We start from the raw sequence: 23,203 nt of genomic DNA, 5'->3' as shown, positions 1-23,203 counted from the left end.
AGAGAGCGCTATTATGATGCCACTTGGATCTTCAGAGGGAAGATCAAAAAGAGCAGATAACTGCACACTGAACACTATTGTATATCTAAAGAAGGAGTTAAACCTACACTGAATGTTGTTTCCGCTGCAATAATTGAGCAAAGGACAGATACACCAAAACTTTAGATGGAAGATCTAAACAAGGCATTTAAACTGTAAGTGATTTAGTTTCCCCCATAATGTTTTTGTTTTTTTGGTGGGAGATTGTGACTAAAATCTAATATGGACGCCGGGAGTAGTTGCTAATTCTTTTCTATTTTAAATCCCTTATTTAACTTTTTGAAGCATTATGAGATTTTGAAAAAAAAAAAAAAAAAAAAGGATCACGCCAAACAGAGAATACAAAGCAAAGGGTTTGAATTATACAAAATTATTGACTCTGTGCACTCAGGCTACTTGCTGTTATATTACTATAGCCAGTGATAGACACCAATCTTTTCTGCAGATAATAGTACCTTGTAAATCAATTCAATGCAAAATGCTTGCTATAAATATAATATGCAAATTAACTGGTGCCAATTGCTGGTGATAACTTGGTGAAATCAGCCTACTCATAGGTTGTTAGTATAGGCTGTTCAATAAGAAAAATGTCTAGCACCAAGTTCTGTCAAACATAACGCTGAATGAAGCCTGAGCAGGAGTATACATTGGAGGCTGTGTCACTAGAATCAAGGTCCGAACTTGAATCTCACAGGATGAAGAATCATGGTATCCTTGGAGAGCACAAATAATCAAAAAGAATGTGCAATTTTAACTCCAGAATGCATTGAGCTAGGGCGGAAAGGAAACTGTGAACAATGAATATAAGAAATACTGACAAAACAGCTGTTAAAAGCAGCAGAAATTAACTGAAAAACCAACTTGTGAAAGAAGGTCGATTTAAATCCATTTCAAATGGTGTTCCTGGGCCTAAATCACACATTTACCAACACTTAAAAATACAAATCAAAAATAGTATGTTAGTAAACGTGGGATTTAGCCCCAGAAATACATCAATTTATATTGATTTGAATTCGATTAAAATTGACCTTTAGTAATACCCCTTTCACACGGGTTATTGCTAGGGATGAGCGGGTTCGGTTCCCTGAGAACCGAACCCACCCGAACTTCGGGGATCCGGGGCGATCCGAGCCCAAGCTCGGATCTCCCTGTCTGCCCCGGATCCCTCTCCCGAGGCAAAACCTCGAGATCTGCTGTCGGATCTCGAGGTTTTGCCTCGAGCGGCCATTTAAAAAAAAATGCCTTTGCCTTTAATGGGCAAAGTGCTGATTGGCTGACAGAGCCGTCTGTCATGGCTCTCAGCCAATCAGCATTATGGTGCTCATTTGCATGTAGCACGGACTCGTGAGATCCGTGCTACATGCATCTGTGTGATTGACAGTGACACAGAGCACAGATGGGTCAGTGAGACCCGTCTGTGCTGCTGTGTATTTCAATGACACAGATGCACGCACGGACCAGGAGATCCGTGCTACTTGCATCTGTGTCATTGACACAGAGCACTAACGGGTCCGTGAGACCCGTCTGTGCTGCTGTGGTAAATAAAAAAAAAAAAACCTGTGTAAAAAGAGAAAAAAATGGCGTCCTCCCCCCCAAAAAAAGAGCAACCAGCCCCGGGCATTAGTGACCCAGTGCTGGGTGTGCTTAAATACAGGGGACAAACGACATAGGGGTCCCCTGTACTTAAACACAACCAGCACCGGGCTAGTCAGAACCAGAGCTGGTTGCCAAAATACGGGGGACAAACGACGTAGGGGTCCCCCGTATTCTGCGCAACCAGCTCTGGGCTCTGATCCGGTCCTGGTTCTGGAAATACAGGGGAAAAAAATGAGTAGGGTTCCCCTGTATGTTCCAGAACCAGCACTGGACTTTTTCTAGCGGGGGGCTGATGCCACAGCCAGGGGAGCCCTTTCACCGGGCCCCCCAGCCGCAGCATCAGCCCTGACCGCTAGTCAGCCCAGGCCGGGGATCCCTGGAGAGCTGGGGACCCCCCCAATAAAGGGGTCACCCTCTCCAGGGCACCCCAGGCCCAGGCTGATAGCCCGGGGCTATCCCCGCCACCCCTGGTGGCGGTGGGTGGCGGGTTGATTGTGTGGTGTGGTGTAAATAAAGAATATCAAACATTGTCTTTACAAGTAGAACTGCAAGTCCCAGCTAGCCTGCCCCGCATGCTGGTACTTGGAGAACCACAAGTACCAGCATGCAGGGCATTAAGGGCCCACTAGTACCTGTAGTTCACCTGTAAAAAAAATGTTTAAAAAAACACAGGACACACACACCGTGACAGTATAAGTTTATTAAACATACATACACACACACACACACACACACACATGTACACATACTCACCTATGTAACCCTGTAGCATCGGTCCACTTGTCCGGTAAAGTATCCATAGGGGACCTGTGAAAAAAAACATACTCACCATCTCCTATGCGAGGTTCTGTCCTCTTCGTTCCAAAGTAGGCATCCCCGGACTTGGCAAAAAAAAAAAAAACGAAAACGCGATCCACGAACTTAGTACCGTTCTATAGAACGGTACTTCCCGAATGAGAGCTTAGCGGCGGGGTATCACCATGGAAACCCCGCTGCTAAGCGTTCATTGGCTGAGAGAGGCCATCTCCCGTCTCTCTCAGCCAATGAACGGCTCCCTCCATTGTAGTCAATGCTGGGAGCCGCAAGGTTATTAAAGTTTACCCTGCGGTTCCCACCATTGACTACAATGGAGGGAGCCGTTCATTGGCTGAGAGACGGGAGATGACCTCTCTCAGCCAATGAACGCTTAGCAGCGGGGTTTCCATGGTGATACCCCGCCGCTAAGCTCTCATTCGGGAAGTACCGTTCTATAGAACGGTACTAAGTTCGTGGATCGCGTTTTCGTTTTTTTTTTTTTGCCAAGTCCGGGGATGCCTACTTTGGAACGAAGAGGACAGAACCTCGCATAGGAGATGGTGAGTATGTTTTTTTTCACAGGTCCCCTATGGATACTTTACCGGACAAGTGGACCGATGCTACAGGGTTACATAGGTGAGTATGTGTACATGTGTGTGTGTGTGTGTGTGTGTATGTATGTTTAATAAACTTATACTGTCACGGTGTGTGTGTCCTGTGTTTTTTTAAACATTTTTTTTACAGGTGAACTACAGGTACTAGTGGGCCCTTAATGCCCTGCATGCTGGTACTTGTGGTTCTCCAAGTACCAGCATGCGGGGCAGGCTAGCTGGGACTTGCAGTTCTACTTGTAAAGACAATGTTTGATATTCTTTATTTACACCACACCACACAATCAACCCGCCACCCACCGCCACCAGGGGTGGCGGGGATAGCCCCGGGCTATCAGCCTGGGCCTGGGGTGCCCTGGAGAGGGTGACCCCTTTATTGGGGGGGTCCCCAGCTCTCCAGGGATCCCCGGCCTGGGCTGACTAGCGGTCAGGGTTGATGCTGCGGCTGGGGGGCCCGGTGAAAGGGCTCCCCTGGCTGTGGCATCAGCCCCCCGCTAGAAAAAGTCCAGTGCTGGTTCTGGAACATACAGGGGAACCCTACTCATTTTTTGTCCCCTATATTTCCAGAACCAGGACCGGATCAGAGCCCAGAGCTGGTTGCGCAGAATACAGGGGACCCCTACGTCGTTTGTCCCCCGTATTTTGGCAACCTGCGCTGGTTCTGACTAGCCCGGTGCTGGTTGTGCTTAAGTACAGGGGACCCCTACGTCGTTTGTCCCCTGTATTTAAGCACACCCAGCACTGGGTTACTAATGCCCGGGGCTGGTTGCTCTTTTTTGGGGGGGTGCACGCCATTTTTTTCTTTTTTTACACAGGTTTTTTTTTTTTTTTTTACCACAGCAGCACAGACGGGTCTCACGGACCTGTCATTGCTCTGTGCCAATCACACAGATGCATGTAGCACGGATCTCCCGGGTTCGTGCTACATGCAAATGGGCACCATAACGCTGATTGGCTTCCTGTCTGCCACTGCAGTGCCACTCCTAGATGGGCCACGTGTTTGTGCCGCCCCCTTGTGTCGCTTAGCATAGTCATCCAGCTTCCTCGGTACAACCTTTTGGCCTAAAAACAATATTGTGAGGTGTGAGGTGTTCAGAATAGAGTGGAAATGAGTGGAAATTAATGTTATTGGGGTTATTAATAGCGTAGGAACAAAAAAAGGCCCATTTATGTGATTTTAGCGGTTTTTTTTTATTTTTTAAGAAAAAATCCAGATCCAAAACACAAAACCCAGAACCCAAAACACGGAAGGGTGGTTTTGGCAAAACCAATCCAGATCCAAAACACGAAGAAAGATCCAGATCCAAAACCAAAACACAAAACACGAAAAGTGTCCGGTGCACACCCCTAGTTATTGCACGTGAAAGCGAAGCAACCTGTGTTACTGTGCAGTGTGAAAGGGCCCAGTTGAAATAACACGGGTCGAGCGACCCCGCATTTCAACCCGGGTAACGAGCAAGGTTGAACACGTGTTTAACCTGGCTCGCGATGTAGTGTGAACGGGTAACCCGGGTCCTGTTCACAGCATAGGAAGAGGCGGCGCTTGGAGATCCTTTCATCTCCAAGCGCTGGCTCAGCACGTGATGGTGGTGACTTTATCGACCTGGCAATAAGCCGGGTCGGGCTGACAGTCTGAAAGGTGTCTCAGCCAAGTCGCACTCGGAATGGACCCATGTACAAAATTCCAAAAAGTGATAAGGTGCCAGCCAGAAAATAGGCAAAAAAGCATTAAAATGGTGGTAAATTTAAACTATATTTTGTTGTGTATCCAGTTTACAATAAAAGAAAATAATAAATTATGAGCCATATCAAAATAGAAGCGATAAAGCGAAAACTTCACGTCTGAAGTTTTCGCATGCTTCGGGGATTTTAGGGCGATTTTTTGCATCTCGTCTATGCGAGCTCCCATTTTTCGCACTATCCTATTATACAAAAGACACGAAAACGCATTCACGTAAAAACGGTTAGTGAAGTAACCTGCGAAAAGTACAGCAAGATTTGGGGAAATCTGTTTGTACCCCATAAATAGGCTAACTGACATAGGAAATCAATTTAGAAGTGTATTAGTGGACCTAATAAAAGTATTTGGGGTTCTTAAATTGTGAAAATGGCTATTATATGCATATTTGTGTAACAGTGTAAAAATTATCAAAAGCATTTATTTTGGCCAAAATTAACATTAAAATGGATGCAAGTATATTTTTGGCTCATAAAAGTGCACTTTTAATAAAAATTAAAAATACACCAGGTGCAGCCCAACATAACCCAAAATAGGCACAACTTTTCACCTGCTCTAAGTTGGTGAAACATTTTCGCCAATTTTTGTCTATGGAGATTTCGCACATGCGAAAACTCCAGCAATAGGATTGCATGTTGGCAAAAAGTTATCAGCGAAAACTTTTTGCAAAAACTTGGCTTTTGGCATCTAATTGGATACAGTCCTATTTATGATTCAAATTACCTCTATTTTAATAATGAGACATTTGAAGAAAATGGAGGTTGACAGCTGAGCACAAGTTATTGAATATTGTCTTAAAACTAATGTAACTTAATTAATACACTATGGAAATACTTACAGGATTAATAGTGTTTACAAGTTTCCGAGGTTTGCTGAACTGCATTAAACTTTCTCGAAGGTTGTTTAGTGGTCCCTCCACAAGAACTTTCTGTTCCTTGTAGTAATTTAATAGGTGATTCCACAGAGGTTGCTTTGAAAGTGCTTTTGGGTTGCCCACAATAATTACTCCATATCTATAAATGATAAATTGTATACAGAGACGCATTCAATAGAACAGGAAAAACTCATTGTTTAAAGTTTTACAAAGAAAAGTGCAATTAAAAAAAGAAAAAAAAGAAAAACAAGTTCGAATTTTTACACTTCGGTTAAATCCTTTTCTCTGTATCCATTGGGGGAACAATGAAGAATTTGGGCAACAGAGGATAAGGCTGGAGATCCAGCAGGTTACATTTTTAAATTAAGGGGGTGATTCAATTTAAAGCAAGCTACCGTAGGAGCCACGCAGCATCTTACAAACATAATATATGGCATTGTGTGCAGAGGGACTTAACACTTGAATCTGTCACAAGTACTTGAAACTCCTTTCCTCTTTATAACCCTCTGCCGACAGTTATTATTTTATTAATTAGAAAAAATACAAGGTCCTACAAGAATAATATTAGAAAATCAAAGGAGAACTAGAGCCTAGACGGGCCAGGCCGTGTCTCGTCGCCCCCTCCCCCCCAATAGACTCAGAAAAAAAGTTTAAAAATTATGATTTTTTTTTTTTTATGTCCAAATTGGACACATCGCACTAAAAGGTGGCCAGCAGAGTAAAATCAATGCAAATACAGGAGAAGAACAAAAGAAAGGTTTTTCTTTTGTGATGCAAAAATATTTAAAACATTAGAATACTAAAATCAATGACATGTGGGATTCAATAAACAAAGTAACAAAATAAAAAAACAACTTTTACTAAAGTAGTAATATAGTGCAAAAAGATTAGTGATTACTATTAACACTTCAATTAGTGTAATACCAGTTCTAGCTCTCTCATTTTTAGGTTTGGAATACTTGAGTGAAATCGGTTTCTATTACAGGTACTCAGAAGTTTTTCAGTCTTCCTATGTTCATTTGTTTCAATTGGTATTTGAATTCAGGCTTTGACGCTATGTAAACAAATTGTTCAATGTATTTAGAACTAGCTCTGACGTTTCACATATTGCTACTTTTGCTTTTATTTGCACAGTTACAGTTTGTTTCCAATGTACAAGTTATTTGCAGAGCCTGTACTTAATTTTTTTTGCATGACTAATTTTCTTGGTAATATATTTGTTAATATGGATTCATATGTTGATTTAAGAATACACTCTATGTATTATTGTACTGGTCTCTTGTGACATTATCGTATATATAGTTTTACCCCCTTCCAGAATCCCTGCCTATTCATATTATCACTCCCTACTGTCCCCCATATTCTTTGTCTTGGTGTCATGCTTGTTTCTGCTCTCGACTTCTCCCCCCACATTCAAGCCATCATCAGTCTTGCTACTTCCACCTCCATAACATCTCATGGATACGGGCTTTCCTCATTCCATATGCTACTAAAACTCATCTAAGTATTCTTCCACTTTGATTACTGTAACCTTGTTCTTTCAGGTCTCCCTCTTTAATCTATGCTTGATGCTGCTGCTTGTCCCATTTTTTCCTCCTGCCAAACAGCATCTGTGTCTTTCTGCAACCTCTTTCACTGGCTAACTGTCCCCTACAGAACCCACTGTAACTCCTCACCCTTTAAATAAAAAGCCCCTTAATCACACCTCCCTTACCAACATTTCCAACTTATCACTGTTCACACGGATTCCTGCTCCTTCTCAGACTGCTGCCTTAACATTACTCTGGACACCTCCTCCATTGCTCACTTCCAAGGTTTCTCCCACAGTGCACACTAGAACACACCCTCCTTTTAAAGACACACCTTTTCACTAAAGCGTACCAGCCCTCCATCTTACTCCCTCCTCATACCCACCTTGTCTAATTCCCAATACACCCTCCTACCCTTTACTTAATCCTCTACCACATGTGCTCCTTGTCTCCAATTTTCTTCTCCCCTTCAGCAACATTGCCCGCCCCTTTGATGGGTACAAGATCACGGAGCTATTGTGCCTTTCCCTGTGACTAACTACAGTGAGTTGCTGTACCCTTTCCCTTGTATTTCTCACTCCTGGTCCATTTCACAAGAAAAAAAAAAAATTTCAATATTCATTTTCTGTGTCCCACAAATTAGGTCATAGATGGAACAACATTAATCAAATATGATGTTGGTATCTACATTATTAAGTAAAGAGAATATTATGTAAAGTTAACAATCTAAAACAGAAAATTTTGATATTGGATGCATTTTAATGTTTGAATATTCCATATGCAAATGGAAGTACCACAATTTATCACTAGGTGTTGTTACTATTAGTAAGTGGTGGTTGACCATATATGTTCACATGCAGGAGCAATCAGTGTCTGAGGCTGAATATTGAAGGTAAACATCAGTATAACTAACTTGAATAAGTTTCCATTAGTTTCGTAAAATGTGTAAATTTTAGATACCATAAGGCATATGAGAATTCTGGACATCTAACCAATACCTCAATGTCCATTGATGACCATTAAATAAAATAGCTTGTCTTATAAATGGTAACTAACGTTACACATTCTCTCTGTAACTATCGTTACTGTCTTCTGTCACATGTTACATGTGTATTTAAGTCAATATCATAGGCTACATAAATGTTATGATCTCCCACTTTGTCCTCTTTTATAACTTACTAGGGGTAAAGCACATTGAGTGTGAAAATACAATGCGCTCTAGAAAACAAGTTAATTTGTTTTTTATTATGAAATTCTGATAATCATTTGAGGGCAAGGGACGGGGACCCCTTTGGATGTTTCTTCTGTGGTTTAATTTTTTTTGTTTGCAATGACAGGGCACGTAATAGACTAAGGACCTCATATATAGAACTTATGCTCTTGTTGCATTTAACAGATATACCCCATGCTGTATGTATAAGGTATTGGTGCTGTGGTGTGAGCTGCCTGCGTTTTCCCATTGATCAGCTCCCAGGATGACACTGCTCTGTAGCAGACTGTGTGCTGGGGTGTACAGCATTGGTGTAAGCTCAGACTAGACTTGTAGACCTATTTCATGAAGGTTGGTTACAGTATGTTCTGTAACTCTAAATATTTTGAAAAATGACAGGAGCTGATTGGTTGGTACCTTCGCTCCATCCACTTTCTCTCTCCAAGGCTTAGTACATAGACCCCTAAGCAGAAAGTCAAACATTCCATTCCCATGTCCTGTTGTGGCCTCCAAAAAAATGGTCAAGTTCAAAATACAACTTCTGATGATTATGCAAATATTGATCAATCTGCTGTTACACCTGTTAATACCCAAAAAGTTGAATCTCAGGTTACAGCTCTACCTATAAATTATTTTAGTGGTGAAGTACCTTACAGTTATAGGGGAACAAACACTAAATTGGAAACATAAGTATTAGTAATGACAACTTTCTTACTGTACAATACTTGAAAAGAAGGGATGCAGTTGAAATCCCAACGGTCAATATGCTGGCGCCGGAATCCTGACACCAGTCAGAATCCCGGCTCCGGCATCCCGATGGTTAGTAGTGGGGTTAGGGGTAAGAGTAAAGCTGGGCATTCACTATACAATTTTCTGTCAGATATCTGTCCAATCTGGCTGGTTGGAATAAAAACCTTGTAATGTATGGGAGCAAATGACAGTTGAACATATGGTTTTAAACACTATTGGAGCTATGCAGTATTGTTCATGTAATGGACAGAAAACATGTAACGTTACTTTGAAATGGGCGTCCTTCATGATTCCACTGTATTGTTTGTGTTTATGCTTTGTACTGAATGCTGTGCATTGTATTTAATAAAGAGAACATGCAGGTTTCTCTCATGGCAAGGGAGTTCATGGTGCCATCCTGATGTTAGAATCACATCACTGCCATAAGCTTTGCTTCACTAGCTTTATGGCACATTCAAGAGCTTGACTCCTCCTAAGATCAAAGACTAACAAACACTCAAGAGTGTCCGCTCACCAGCCCTGCTTTCATCATAGTCGTTCCCAAATGGAGAAGGGGCAACACCTGTTGAGGTATTTCACCATCAACTACTAGAGGAGCTATTTAAGCTCTTTTGGACGATAGAGTGACAGTTCGAAGGGAGTTCGCTATGGTACTCCCTTTACTGAAACCACGCAAACTTCACCACTGTGAATGTCAAGACCATCTTGATTAAGACATTCATGCAAAAATTAACAGACGACTACTTGCAAGCTAAGAGACACTCTACTAGCTCTGGTAAAGAAATAATCTAGCCCCAAAAAAAGATCATCAACTGGGAAGGTGTTAAACTGGATTACTTTTAATTGATAATCCAATCATGACATTCCAAGATATGTGCAATTTCTTGCATATGGGCCTGAATCATGCTCGGAGACCTTGCCTTAGTCAACAGATTGTCCAAATAAGGAATAATATTGTGACTACCACTGAACTCAAAAGAGCAGCTATAACAGCCATAATCTTACAAACAACTGTTATGCGGTGGTCCAAGGAAAGACAATCGGTGAACCAGCGACAGGATCATGGGCGCCCATAGCTCATTGAAGCGTGTGAAAAGCAAAGACTTGCCTGTCTGGTCCTATCCCACAGAAGAGCTACTGTAGCACAAATTGCTGAAAAAGTTGATGCTGGCTATGATAGAAAAGTGTCAGAACAGACAGTCCATCGCAGCTTGATGCTTATAGGGCTGCATATTCACAGACTGGTCAGCATGTCCATACTAACCCTGTCCACTGCTGAAAGCACCTATAATGGGCACGCGAGCATCATAATTGGATCATGGCACAATGGAAGAATGTGGCCAGGTCTAATGAATCACATTATCTTTTACATCATGTGGACAGTCGTGTGTGTCATTTACCTGGGGAAGAGATTGCACCAGGATGCACTATGGGAAGAAGGCAAGCTGGTGGCGGCACTGTATTGCTCTGTTCTGCTGCAAAACCTCGGGTCCTGGCATTCATGTGGATGTTACTTTGACATGTACCACCTTCCTAAACATTGTTGAAGACCAAGTACACCCCTTCATGGCAACGGTATTCCCCGATGGCAGTAGCCTCTCTCAGCAGGATAAAGCACCCTGTCACACTACAAAAATTGTTCGGGAATGATTAGGCCTCCAAATTTCCCAGATCTCAATCTGTGGGATGTGCTGGGGAAAAAAAAAAAAAAAGTCCAAGCCATGGAGGCCCCACCTCTTACAGGACTTAAAAGATCTACTGCTGTCAGATACCACAGGACACCTTAAGAGATCTTGTGAAGTCCATAACTCTACAAGTCAGAGTTGTTTTGGCTTCACAAGCGGAAGCTAAACAATATTAGGAAGGTGGTTTTAATGTTATGGCTTGTGTGTGGTGAATAGAAACTCTTGTTAAAATAGGTTATGAGTGTAGTTTGAGTAAAGTCAGGAAGTGACTTTAGACATCCAAAATCTTAGTGTTCACACAACTGGGTGTTTAGTGGTGAGCAAGAGATAATTGTGAAGCATTTCATTTCTAGACAGATCAGGAAGAGTTTCCATGTCACACATGCTGAGCAACAAACAGATAGGTATAATACTGGGACACACTTCTCCCTCCTAGATCTTGTCTAACAGATTGATGGGAACATTAGTGAGCCTATCTTCCAATATAGAGAAGTTTTCAACCTATGATCTCATAAGCTGCAGACTTTACAGCAAATGTAAACACATCAAGGGACCTTTACCTTGCTCTAGTCAAGGCTACATTCAAACGACGAGGATCATTTAAGAAGCCAATGCCCTGGTGTTCATTAGCTCGTACACAGGAAAGGATAATAAAGTCCTTCTCTCTTCCTTGAAAAGCATCAACACTGGCAATTTCCACTTCCTAGCAGAGGAGAAGAAAACATTTTTTTTTTGAGCTGAACTATTTAAGAAAAAGATGAAGCACATAATACAATGTAGTGCCACACACATACAAACATACATATTTTTAAAGTACTATACCTGGTAGAGTTTGGTGTGCAATGAGCCACTAAACTGCATGTACTGAACTAGGTACGATCTCTGCCCTTCATATGGAGTAATTATGCCAATCTGATCTGGTTTGGCACCTGCCTTCAGAAGTTTGGTAGTGATTTTCTCCACATTCGCAGCTTCTGTCCTAAAGAAAATGCAATAAATTCACAAAATTTAGATTTAGAATCTACGAATGTTTAACACAAGATTATTTTGTTGGAAGTAGCAAGTAAACAGGGTTTTTAACTTACCGTTAAATCACTTGAGGAGGCAGTAGCTATTGTGGGTTAAGTTTCACCCACTGAAGATTGAGGGGGTAGAGGAAAAAAAAAAAGAAAAAAAAAAAAGCTCCCCGTGTCTGCAGCGTAGTGTGAAGATCTGGGTTAGCAAGGTCCTTCCAAGCATGTATTATAGCTTCAAGAGAAGTATTTTAAGAACCGGGGGAGAGAGAACCTGACACAGAAGGTCCGACCAACGGAGAAGAAAAAAAGGTTGATTATCAATGACTAGATCTGTGAACCAGGACTGTATGGACCACAGTGGGGTAATGAATAATGCATGCAGGCTGACATATGGTCGGGATTCAATTAGCCATGAAAATTACCTCGCAATGAAAAGTGCTTGAAGCCTCTGAATTTTACGCCCGAAGCCATTCAATTCTAAGCCCTTTTCCTTGAGCGGTGTTATTCAAGCATAATTTTTGGGCTAAATGCCTGGAGCTATGGGTTAAACGTGTTTGCGGCACCCACGATAAAATAACTTACAGCGTATTTCTATTCAAGCCTCCCCCAGGCTCAAACAGATATCTGCGGCAAGTGTAGCCTGCAGGTTTATTGAAGGCTACACTGCATTAGCCCATGGTTAATTGAACCCAGTCAATAAGTTAACAAATACCTGAAATGCTATTGAACTGTCAAAGCTTCAAAAGAGCTTCTTTCCAGGGTAGCAAACTGCTTTGCTCCTCAGGTTATTTACTCTAGCATTTGGTGGAGTAACATATTGAACCTCCTATTCAGGGTGTAGATTCCTTAGATATGGACATATCTGAACTACAAAAAGGGAAAATTAAATTATTGGATCTTTTCTGCACTGATCAACTCAATAGGTGAAAAAAGCCTGGAAAAAAAACAAAAACAAAGCATCCACTATGTTGAGTTCAAGTATCAAGACCTTCTGGACTGATCTGGCGTCAGGATTGATGGGTATCGAAGATTAAGCCTAAAAAGACCATTCTCAGAGATACTAGGATAGATTTTGAACAAGTGATGATCCAAGCACGGTATACAAAAATCTGCCGTGCCAGCATAAGTGAACCAGAAGGAGCTTTGATCATGAGGTCACTCCTAAGGTCCTCAAATGAGCATGATCTTTGACACTCACCGACAATTGATTTTTCCTCAGGAGAAAGTCTTCTATCTTCAAGACCGCCATGACCTTTGTAAAAACGCGATAGTTGTGGTAATAGAGGCCAAAGGATAATTGGAATAGATGGTCTCGAATTGCAAATTGAAGAGGGCTCTGGTGATCATCCCAAAAGTGAATGAGCAGATAGGCATCCTTGATGTCTATCGACACCGTGAATTCCCCCAGCTTCCTGCTGGAAACACCAAACCTAAAGAACACCACTTTAAAGGTCTCCACCCACAAGTGAACATTAAGTGCCTGATTCTGAGATAGGAGTAAGGTAAAAAAAAATAAAATGGCAAAAGTAACTAGACAAACAATGTTGCAACGCAATGGTTGTAAATACATTTATTTTACTGTATAAAGGGTAAATATTGGGTGGTTTTGAATTTAACCTGCAAACATTGGCCAGCTTTATTTTTACACAGCAATTTAGATTTGAGTTTGGACACACTCCTTTCAAATCGGAATGTCTGAACATTTTAAATCGGCCCCACCTACAGTGCAACATGTTTTTGCAAGGTGCACAGTGACTTGTTCTTTTTTGCTTTACTCCCAACCCAGAATCAGGCCCTGAGAGACTTCAACTGAGAATGAGCCGGTAATATCTGTCTGGACTCTGGACCAGGAAGAGGATTAAATAGAACCCTTTTTTGGTCTGGTTGAACAGGGCCACACCACCCATTAAGAAAGCATAACCTGGGAGAGCCTGGATGTTCATTTGTAGGCAGACCAGTGGCCAAGAACCTACAAGGAGAAAGGGCCAAGAGGTCTATTTTGCAACCTGTTGAGACAATATGCCTCACCAAGCGTCGGAATTGGTCTCATCAGGCGGTCTAGAGTCTGGATAGTGAACCAACCACCACAGTTGACTTAAGAGTGGTGACCCAATGATGTGGCTTGTCTCCTTGGCTTGCCTGGAAGACGAAAGAAGTGAAAAGAAGGTCTATTTGGATTTCCGTGTGGATAAGAGAAGAAAAGAGCTCAAATGCACCGTGACCACTGCTATGGTCTTTTATTCCCACTACTGCTGAAGCAGAGACCTAAGCTCTAACAAGGACAACATCTATGACCAACGACACCGTGCTAACTTCAAACGTGCTTGACTAGAGTCCAAATCGGTCTAAGAATTTCAAGAGTAAAGCCCATCTCCCAGTTGACCTGCCCACCCTTCCACTATTTTAATTACCCAGGCAGAGACTAGGATGAGCCGACTTGGGGACAGGGATGGTCGTTTTCTTGAAAAGACCTGTAACAGGAGAATCCACTACAGGAGGGAATTAGGGATAGGATATGGAGACAAGTGCTCCAGTACAGGGGTGAAACTGAAAATTAAAAAAAAAAATAAAACAGCAAGACATCCAGTGAATGTATGTGATACTTCCTTTCCGACAATTTTCTTAGCAAAGTTTTCACAAATGGAGGAATACAGTAAGGATTAAAAACAAATTCTTGCCCCAGAAATACTCCAATGCTATAATACACCTATGCTACATTCAATTCTGCCCTTCACACACTGACTCCCTTGCCACCTATTTCCCATTCAAGACTGATACTATCCCGCAATAACATCTTACCCCTCCGTCCTCCCCCAACTCTGCCACCTGGTTTTCCTTCTCTCCACCACTGGAGATCAAGTCTATGTTATCCTTTCACCTTCTTACCTTTCCACCTGCCCTTGGGACTCCATTTCCCTCACTTCCATTGCCCTGCTCTCACCTTGTCCATCTCCTGAACCAATCTCTCTCCCTGCATTGTCGCCTCCTCCCTCAAACATGCACTTGTTTCATCCATCCTCAAGAAATCCACACTTAAACCAGAATTCCTCTCAAACCACCACCACATCTCTTTTCTCAAAGTTTCCTCCACGGTTGAGAGGAGTATTAATCTTCGACTCCCCTCATTCCTCTCTTCCCACTCCCTTCTTGACCCTCTCTAATCTGGCTTCTGTCCCATACACGCTACCGAAACAGACGTCACCAAGATCACCAATGGCTTTCTCCCTGGCAAAGACAATGGTCACTTCTCCATTCTCATTCTTCTCTACCTATCTGCGGTTTTGATACTATTGATCACTTGTTTTTCCTTCAAACTCTCCATTCCATTGGTCTCCAATCAGTCCACATTTAATTCTGTTTCGGTCTCTACATCTCCTCCCCCTACCACTAGGTGTTCCTCTCACTGCAAGTCTGATTCAGAGCTGGACGCAGTGTGGATGTCGGACGGAAGCTGCCAATATTTTCAGTCTATGCATTTGTCCCTATGGGTAGGATGCAAACAGGTGAAATTTATGTGGGCATTTCTGGGCAGTAAAAGGGAAGGGGAGGGGTTTAAAGTAGTCAGCTGTCTTGCGGTCAGCAGCTGCAACTTTTTTGAGGACTGGGCAATGTTCGATGGTCCAACTTTTTAAGCAAAGCAGCAAATTCCATCAGCTGCAGCAAAACTTGCAGTTGCAACGGCATTAGCATCCACCTCTGAATGAGGCCCTGTATATCTTCTTCTTGGGAAAAACTCATCAGCTCATTCCGGCTCCAATAGCACCTTTATGCTTCGGATACTGAAATCTTACTTTTCCTCCCCTGACCGCTCTACTCCCTCTGTGCTTGCTCGGGTCTCCTCCTTCCTATCAACTCTCTCATTTTGGATGTCCCAGCATTTTTTCAAACTAAATATGTCCAAAATGGAACTCGTTGTGTTTACTCCTTCAAGAGCCCCACCTACTTCAAGGGCCACATCCTCTTTTTTTTGATGAGATCATATTGTTCCTGGCTGTTCCTCAAGTCCACTTCCTGGGTTTCACTGCTGATCTCTGTTCTTCAGCTTACACATTTAAAAATATATCACACACTTGCCATTTCCACCTCCAAAACATAGCCAAGATCAGGCCCTTCCTCACCCAAGTTTCCACCAAAATATACACCCATTTTCATTAATGTAACCTCATTCCCTCTGGCCTTCACCTTTTTTTACTTTCCCCACTTCAATCTATAATGAGTACTGCTGCCCTTTATCTTACTTTCTAACTGCTCAGCTTCAGCCTCCCCCCTCTGGAACTTGCTTCACTGGCTCCCAATCTCCATTACTTTCTCCTCCCATCCTAAACGCTTCTCCTTAGTTCACACCTCCTCCCAGGCTCATATGGCCAGGGCCTTGCTTCCTCAGGTTTCATCAATAGCACTATCTGTGTTTCCAGGACACTTGGGAGAATAAATATAAACATTTCTCGAGAAGGAACATTGGAGTTATGGAGGAAGGAAACATAACCCATTGTATGTGTCCAGCTATTGCAGACTAACAAATGACGAGATACTTAAAGCAGAATTTCGAAAGTAAACTTCAATTTATAAGTTATGCCACAACCTATCTGGCAAACAGGTCTGCTTACCTGTTCAAGTAGGAGGTGCCTGAACTAGCAATTTCTTCTTGTCCCTGGGTAACGTAAAAAAACATTGGCTTGTCTGGTTGTGGCCACTGGAAGTCGAAACCTTTTTTCACACGATCAGCTTTATCCAAATTATAAGGAAAGAAAAATGTATAAATAAATGTAACTTGTGAACAAATAAATAAAATATAAAGGATAACTGATAAATTGCCACTACAAAAGAGGTTATTAACTTGCAATACCTGCGGTCACACCATTTTGAAGGGAGCCTTCATAGAAAATGTTCGATGGAAAAGCACTCAATGCAGGATGCATTCGGTACTGAACCTGTAGGCGGATAGGTCTAATTCCAAGAACCACAAGCCTCTCAAAGAGAGATTGGGACAGTCCAGCCTTTGCAGCTTTTTTACACATCACAACTGGGCCAAGCTGACAATGGTCTCCCACCAAAATTAGCTACAAAGAAAAATAAACATTTTTTTTTAACCTTACTATGCCTTCCTGATACAAAATGGTTTAAGTTTTATTGCATGAAACTACATTCCTAAAGCCTGCGTTGAACATTCCTAAAATTACACTAGCCGTAAACTGGCCTTAAAATAAATAGATTACTATACCGCATTTTCTTCTCCACAAATCTCCCAATATAATGCAGACATAACATGGTATCCTTGCATACTACAGTTCTACACATACTAAATCCTTATATATAAATAATGCAGAGCATGAACCAATAATAATGCATGTCTGTATGTATTAATTACCTGTTTCGCTCCAAGAACAACTGGTACCATACATTCAGGCTCCGTGGCTTGTGTACTTTCATCGATCAGAATTGAACGAAACTGCATTTTTGCAAGCCTAGGGTCCCCTGCTCCCACACATGTACAGCAAATTACATCAGCATTCTGTAATAAGAGAAAAGACAAAACATTTTTACACATTTTATAATAAAAATGACAACTTGAGGCAAGACAAACATATGGCTGATTAATTTTGAACATATGCAACCAAAAGTTGACTATTACAAAAGGTCATCAATTAATTAATAAACTGCTGATGTTGGAGCGGTCTATACCATAAGCAGCTCCCTTTCGGCTGTTCTTTTAAGAGCCCGATAACGTTTCTCATCAGCAGAAGACAGTTCTCCAGTCTCGTCTTTAAGCTGCTGTAATTTCTGCAGTTCTGGCATGCTGAAAAGAAAATATTTTAAATAAATCAGGCTGCATAATGTTCCAAAACACTGGTGGTCTCCTGATGATTCAGCAATGACATTGATAGCTGAAACAACTATAAAACCATCATTCTAACTTGAATACACCTATGTAATGCTTCTAGCCATCAGTTTAAAAAGATAACTAAGCATTAGCATATGGGCACTCATAGCAATTAGGCAAGAATAGTGGCAGCTTGTTGCTGCTTTATCAACATATGGTATGTATATATAGTGACCATTCTATATAATAAACTAATGACAAGTAAAACTGCCTATTCATTTTGCATAAATGACAAATACACTAGTGTAAGACTTTGGTGGAGAAAGAATCAAACATTCTAAAGAGCGGAACATTTGCCAATTATAGAAGGAGGTTGGTTGCAATGGCCAACTTCTACACTCTTTATAAGGTTTGTAACATTTTCCCATTGATTACACAAGAGGAGAAGGATGTGACACTCCATGGCTCTATTTAAAATCTAGATGGGAGTGGGTAAATTCAATAGCCTCATAAATTGCACTAATCATTGGGGACACAGCTTGTCAACCATAGTGAGGAGCAGTATGTATTTTGACCCTCATTTGCATTAAGCGCTAGCTATTATACACAAATACTGAGTTATACTCTCAAAATAGAGCTATGAATAGATCACTGAATGGCACAAACTTATATTAGTATAGCTGTTAATATTCAGATTTGTGTGTAACAATTACAAGCTAAGACTTGTTATCAAGCTTTGGCGCACAAATAAAAAGCGAAATCTTAAATCAATCTTCATAGTTTAACAATTTTGTTTTAAGTTTCACTGAATTTTAAGCAGAAGATGAAATACCCTCAATTTAAAACTGAACTACGATATAGCATACCTTTCCATGTTGCGGATCTGATTGTGCAATGCCAGGAAGGAAACCGGAGAATCAATAGCTTCACGGCTTTTTGCACACAGACGAACAACTTTGAGACCAGTTTGGTGTATTTTCTCAGTCAGTTGATCCACTGCAATATTGCTTGGAGCACACACCAGCACAGGTCTGATAAAAAAATAATACAATTATATAGGGTATATTTATATATTTTAGTATTACACTATGTGCACTTTTGTCTTTTTACTGGGATACATACACACTCTGAAGTCGCAGGTACTCACCAGACTTCCGTTAAACAGATAAAATAAGGTTTTATTCACCATATAGAGTCAAAGTCTATGATTCGGTCTGCAGAGAACTTATCTCGAGACAATAATTACAACAAAGGGAATACTTTAACACTTACACCACTTATACCCACTTGATCACAGCATTTTTAGATCAAGCTAAGAGAATTAAATAATTTGATGTGTGCCATAAACACTATCTGAAAATTCATAACATCCCTCAATATACACCCATTGCAAATCTAAAAAACAATGTTGGGCCTGATTCAGAGATATACGCATACCCGATAGTTTTTGTACATCTCCAATGACTGGGTACTGAACATGACCTGATCTGCAACGAGTCCTGCGAGCTTGCACGCGGTGTCTCAAAGCTGCAGCATGATTGACATGCTACAGCTGTTTGGGGGCGGCGCTACCGACTTTTCCAGAAAACAGGGACATTGGGACAAGTTTTTTAGGAATGCCGAGGCCAGCGCCTGCATCTTCCAATGCAGATTTGTGTGGCCTCGCAAACAGGCAGGAGGTGGCCATTCTGAGTAAGTTTAACCTTACTTAGATGGCCGATGGTGCAAACATTGCAACTGATTGTCGTAATGTAGTTCCGATCCTACATCTTCAGGTACAGGCATCGGACCTGAGATGCTGGCGAGACCGGCACAGACAGACAGACCGGCACAGACAGTTCTGCACACACACACTACTCACCCATTTCCCTGTCTAGCAAGATGATATACAATTGTAGCAGATGTTACAGTTTTTCCAGTACCAGGTGGCCCCTGAATAAGACTGAGTGGACGTTGTAAAACAGTTTTTACTGCATAAACCTGGAAATTAAACGATACATGAGCAGCAAAACATTAACAACAGTCAAAACTCTCATTATAAAACAATACATTTGAATGACTCATAAGTTATACTTTAAGTAAGCATTTAAGACACAAATATTGAATGGGGAAAATAAAATAAAAAAAACTGGAATCAAGGGGGAGAGAGGTGCAAGCTGGACACTAAGAAAACCTGAAACAAAGTCTGAGCTCCTCCCTTTTTATATCACTTAGCTGTAGAACATCAGTCATTTTCTTACTAGATGACAGGAAAAGGCACAAGAGAAAGGAAGAGTGTCGTCCCATAACTGATAACTTACAACACAAGAATCAGAGGTTAAGGGTGGGCGCCAACAGATTTAGGGAAAAGGACTTAACTTCAGTACAAAAATGACTCTCGCATATTATACTTCTACATACTGGAACCAAGGTGTAGTCCCAAACCAGCCCCTAGAGCAGGTATGGGGAACCTCAGGACCAGGGGCCATATAAGACCCCCGGAATAATTTGGTCTGGCCCCAAGAGCCTTTTTTCCTGCTAGCCTCATTTGGCTAGCAGGGTGCCTAGAATGGCACCCTGCAGCCAGAATCTATGCAGCAGTGCCGCCTGGAGCATCCTTAGGATGCTTCTGACGCTCACACCGCTGCCCTTACAGCTCCCCAGAGCATCCTCAGGAAGCTACGGCATTGCTGTAACCACCGGTGATTGTGGCCCTGTCCCTGAATGACATCACACAGAGGGGCACCTGCACCGGGCCCGCAAATAATATATGCTGTGCGCCAGCATTACCATCCAAAAAAATTCACAGCCCGTTCTGGTAGAATGTTTCCCACATTTTCTTGTACAGACACTTCTTCTCCAATGTAAGCCTGACAAATTACTGAAGTGATTCATCTAATAGTCTACTTGGCTACAATTCAACCTCTTTTTTTGCACCTCATAGGGGGATCAAAAAGTCATCTGCGTTCTGAAACTCTGAAGCCCTACCAGTTTATGTCCTCAGGGAACTAACAACATTAAGGTGGATACGGTGTACTACGTTAGGTTGAATGAAAGACCCATATGTAACATCACCCACCTGTCACGAAAATTTAGATTTTAGATATGGCAATTCCAGGACAGAGCTACTTCTAAAAGCGATTGTCACCATAGAGATTGCTAAAAGAACAGTTGTCATCTACTTAAGGAATTGTATCTACTTCAATGGTTGATACGCTGGCAAAAAAAAGTTTTGCTCAAAGAAACTATATGAAGAATCTATAGAAGTAGCACACGCAACACTTGCTGCACAAAAAGGGGGAATAGCGTGGGGTCCCCCGATTATCCACTAACCAGCACTAAGCTTGACCAGGTAGACATGATGGAACCATATTGTGCAGAATGCAGTGTGGGAGTCCAGATGTGTAACTATTTGAAGGCCCCATAGCTAAAGTTTGTAAGGGCCCCAATGTACCACCCATTGGTGAGAAATGTAACACATGCAAGTTTGACAAGGAAGATGGGTCCCACTCAGCTTTGGGCCACATAGCATCTGCACCCCTTGCATCTATGGTAGTTATGTCCATGTGGGAGTCCCTCCACATAATTCCACTATCCCTAGTCCACTGTGCACTACAGATACACGCCCGGTTGCCAAACATAGCTGCCAGGGCCTGCCGGCACTTGTAGAACCACAAATGCCAGCTTGCCCTGGTACTTGTGGTTCTCAGTTTAATTTAAAAAAACAAACATCTTTAATAAATAAAAACTCCACAGGTTACAGGTGTTAAACCCCCCGCCGCCCAAAAATACTTTTACACTGCTCTCAGCTATCCGAAAATTATTATTCTGAGACCACATGGTACTACTTACTTGCCTATCTCCAGTATAAACAGCTCTCATGATCACTTAAGGCCCAACATGCTGATTACTTACCAAGATTTTGGAGGCTGGTTATGTTGTAGACCACTATACTGCCCCGCACGTGTGGCAGAGTATCGCCATCTGCAACTAGTACCACTCACGTTTAGGCCCTTAGCTCATTTTTAAGCATTAATATGCAGGAAATAGCTTTTGCCTCCTGTGACCTGCCTAATAATCTGATCAGTTCAGGGCCCAACACAACATTAATAGGATACGAAAGGGTTTAAGTCAAACAAATATAACATACCCCAACCGCTGAAGCTGAAACACTGGCCCCTGTATGTCCTGCATCAAGAGCAGCATCCCAGATATTCTGATGTCTCCTCTCACGTGGTCAACCAAGTAGCCCTTCTGAAAGATGTTCCAACCACTTTTTTATGGCTTCAATAATACTAGGTGATGCTACAATAGGCCCAAGCAAGTCTCTATATATTTTAAAATGGTTTTGCATTGCCCTTGTAAACCATATTTGAGGAGTAGCTGCATTAATAGGAATCAACTGACCAGAATTCACGTTTCAGGCAAACTCTCCAACTGTTGTGCAACATACTAAACACTCCTAAATATACCCAGAAACTCATTACACAGATTAAAAGTGCCACTAAATGCTATATTGCCCCATACCGGAAACCTCCGTCACTGTTCTATCTGATCAGGAGAGTTTGACAAGTTTATGGTATGGATTAGTTCTTTAGCAGGAATCGGTATGTAATGCCGGCTGTCGGGATGCCTCCTGTCAAAATACCAATAGCGGCATCCCGACAGGGGTCGGGTAAGTATACTTACCATCCCACCTCCTCCCTCTAACCTTTCCCGTTAGTGCCTAACCCTAACCCTCCCCCCTAGGGGTGCCTGCCTTACCTTAACCCTCCCCCCTAGGGGTGCCTAACCCTAACCCTCCCCCCTAGGGGTGCCTAACCCTAACTCTCCCCCTAAAAAACCTAACGTGGCTAAATGCTAAGGGCAAACCAGACTTACCTCGTTCGGGCTGGCGTTCTTCTGGATTCCGGCGTCAAGATTTAGACCAGGTAGCATTGCTGCCTCCGGTCTCATAACTATATCCCCTTTAGCATTATACTCCATAGAAATTTGTTAACGTATAGTATTCATGAATGGACCATTATTATGAAACTACAAACCCCTCTTCAAGAAAAAAAAAAATAAGAATAAAATATAAGAATCCCTTGTATATAACCTCTCCCGGACAACCTCATTCATTTATGTCCCTTCATCTTCTGTAGCCCTCATTTATTCATTCTAATATGAGAATTTTTTTTCAGATGTACTTCATGCATCACAAACCTATTTTTGTTATGTTCGTGTACATTCCCGTTTGTTATTTATACATCGATTGGTACTTTATACCCTCCCCTGCCTTACTTTGAAAAAATGTCCTTTAAATTACGTCACAAAAGCAATAGATTGAATAAAAAAAGAAAAAAAAGAAAGGTCTTCTACCCCCTTTTTCCTTGTACGAGTCTCAGCCTCTCTACATATCTCAGTAAAGGTCAGAGTCTTATCATTCCCAGGACTGGACCACTGATGGGCTTCATCTACAAAGACGAGAAAAACTTCAAGCCTTCTACCAATGTGCCCAGACTCTGGGCCCAATTTGGCTTTTGATTAAATGTCCTCGTGCCCAAAACTGGTTGGGTAC

General features: G+C 41.9%; 1 protein-coding gene across 1 annotated transcript in view; it reads right to left on the bottom strand.

Annotated features, from left to right (window-relative positions):
* The window catches only part of UPF1 (UPF1 RNA helicase and ATPase), a 150,782-nt gene that overhangs the window by 8,638 nt on the left and 118,941 nt on the right, over nt 1-23,203 (bottom strand). Inside the window, exons 11-19 of the mRNA XM_088468953.1 lie at nt 19,526-19,644; nt 18,531-18,695; nt 17,526-17,640; nt 17,212-17,355; nt 16,690-16,903; nt 16,451-16,568; nt 11,650-11,806; nt 11,388-11,530; nt 5,618-5,792 (exon numbers count right to left, since the gene is read on the bottom strand). Of these exons, the coding sequence (XP_088325079.1) occupies nt 5,618-5,792; nt 11,388-11,530; nt 11,650-11,806; nt 16,451-16,568; nt 16,690-16,903; nt 17,212-17,355; nt 17,526-17,640; nt 18,531-18,695; nt 19,526-19,644 (1,350 nt within the window). The remainder of the gene's footprint in view (nt 1-5,617; nt 5,793-11,387; nt 11,531-11,649; nt 11,807-16,450; nt 16,569-16,689; nt 16,904-17,211; nt 17,356-17,525; nt 17,641-18,530; nt 18,696-19,525; nt 19,645-23,203) is intronic.

This window comes from Taudactylus pleione, unplaced genomic scaffold (genome assembly GCF_031769625.1).
Source record: "Taudactylus pleione unplaced genomic scaffold, aTauple2 ptg000087l, whole genome shotgun sequence".
Classification (NCBI taxonomy): Eukaryota; Metazoa; Chordata; class Amphibia; order Anura; family Myobatrachidae; genus Taudactylus; species Taudactylus pleione.
The sequence above is the reverse complement of the archived record's forward strand: the minus strand, read 5'-3'. Positions and strand labels throughout refer to the sequence as shown.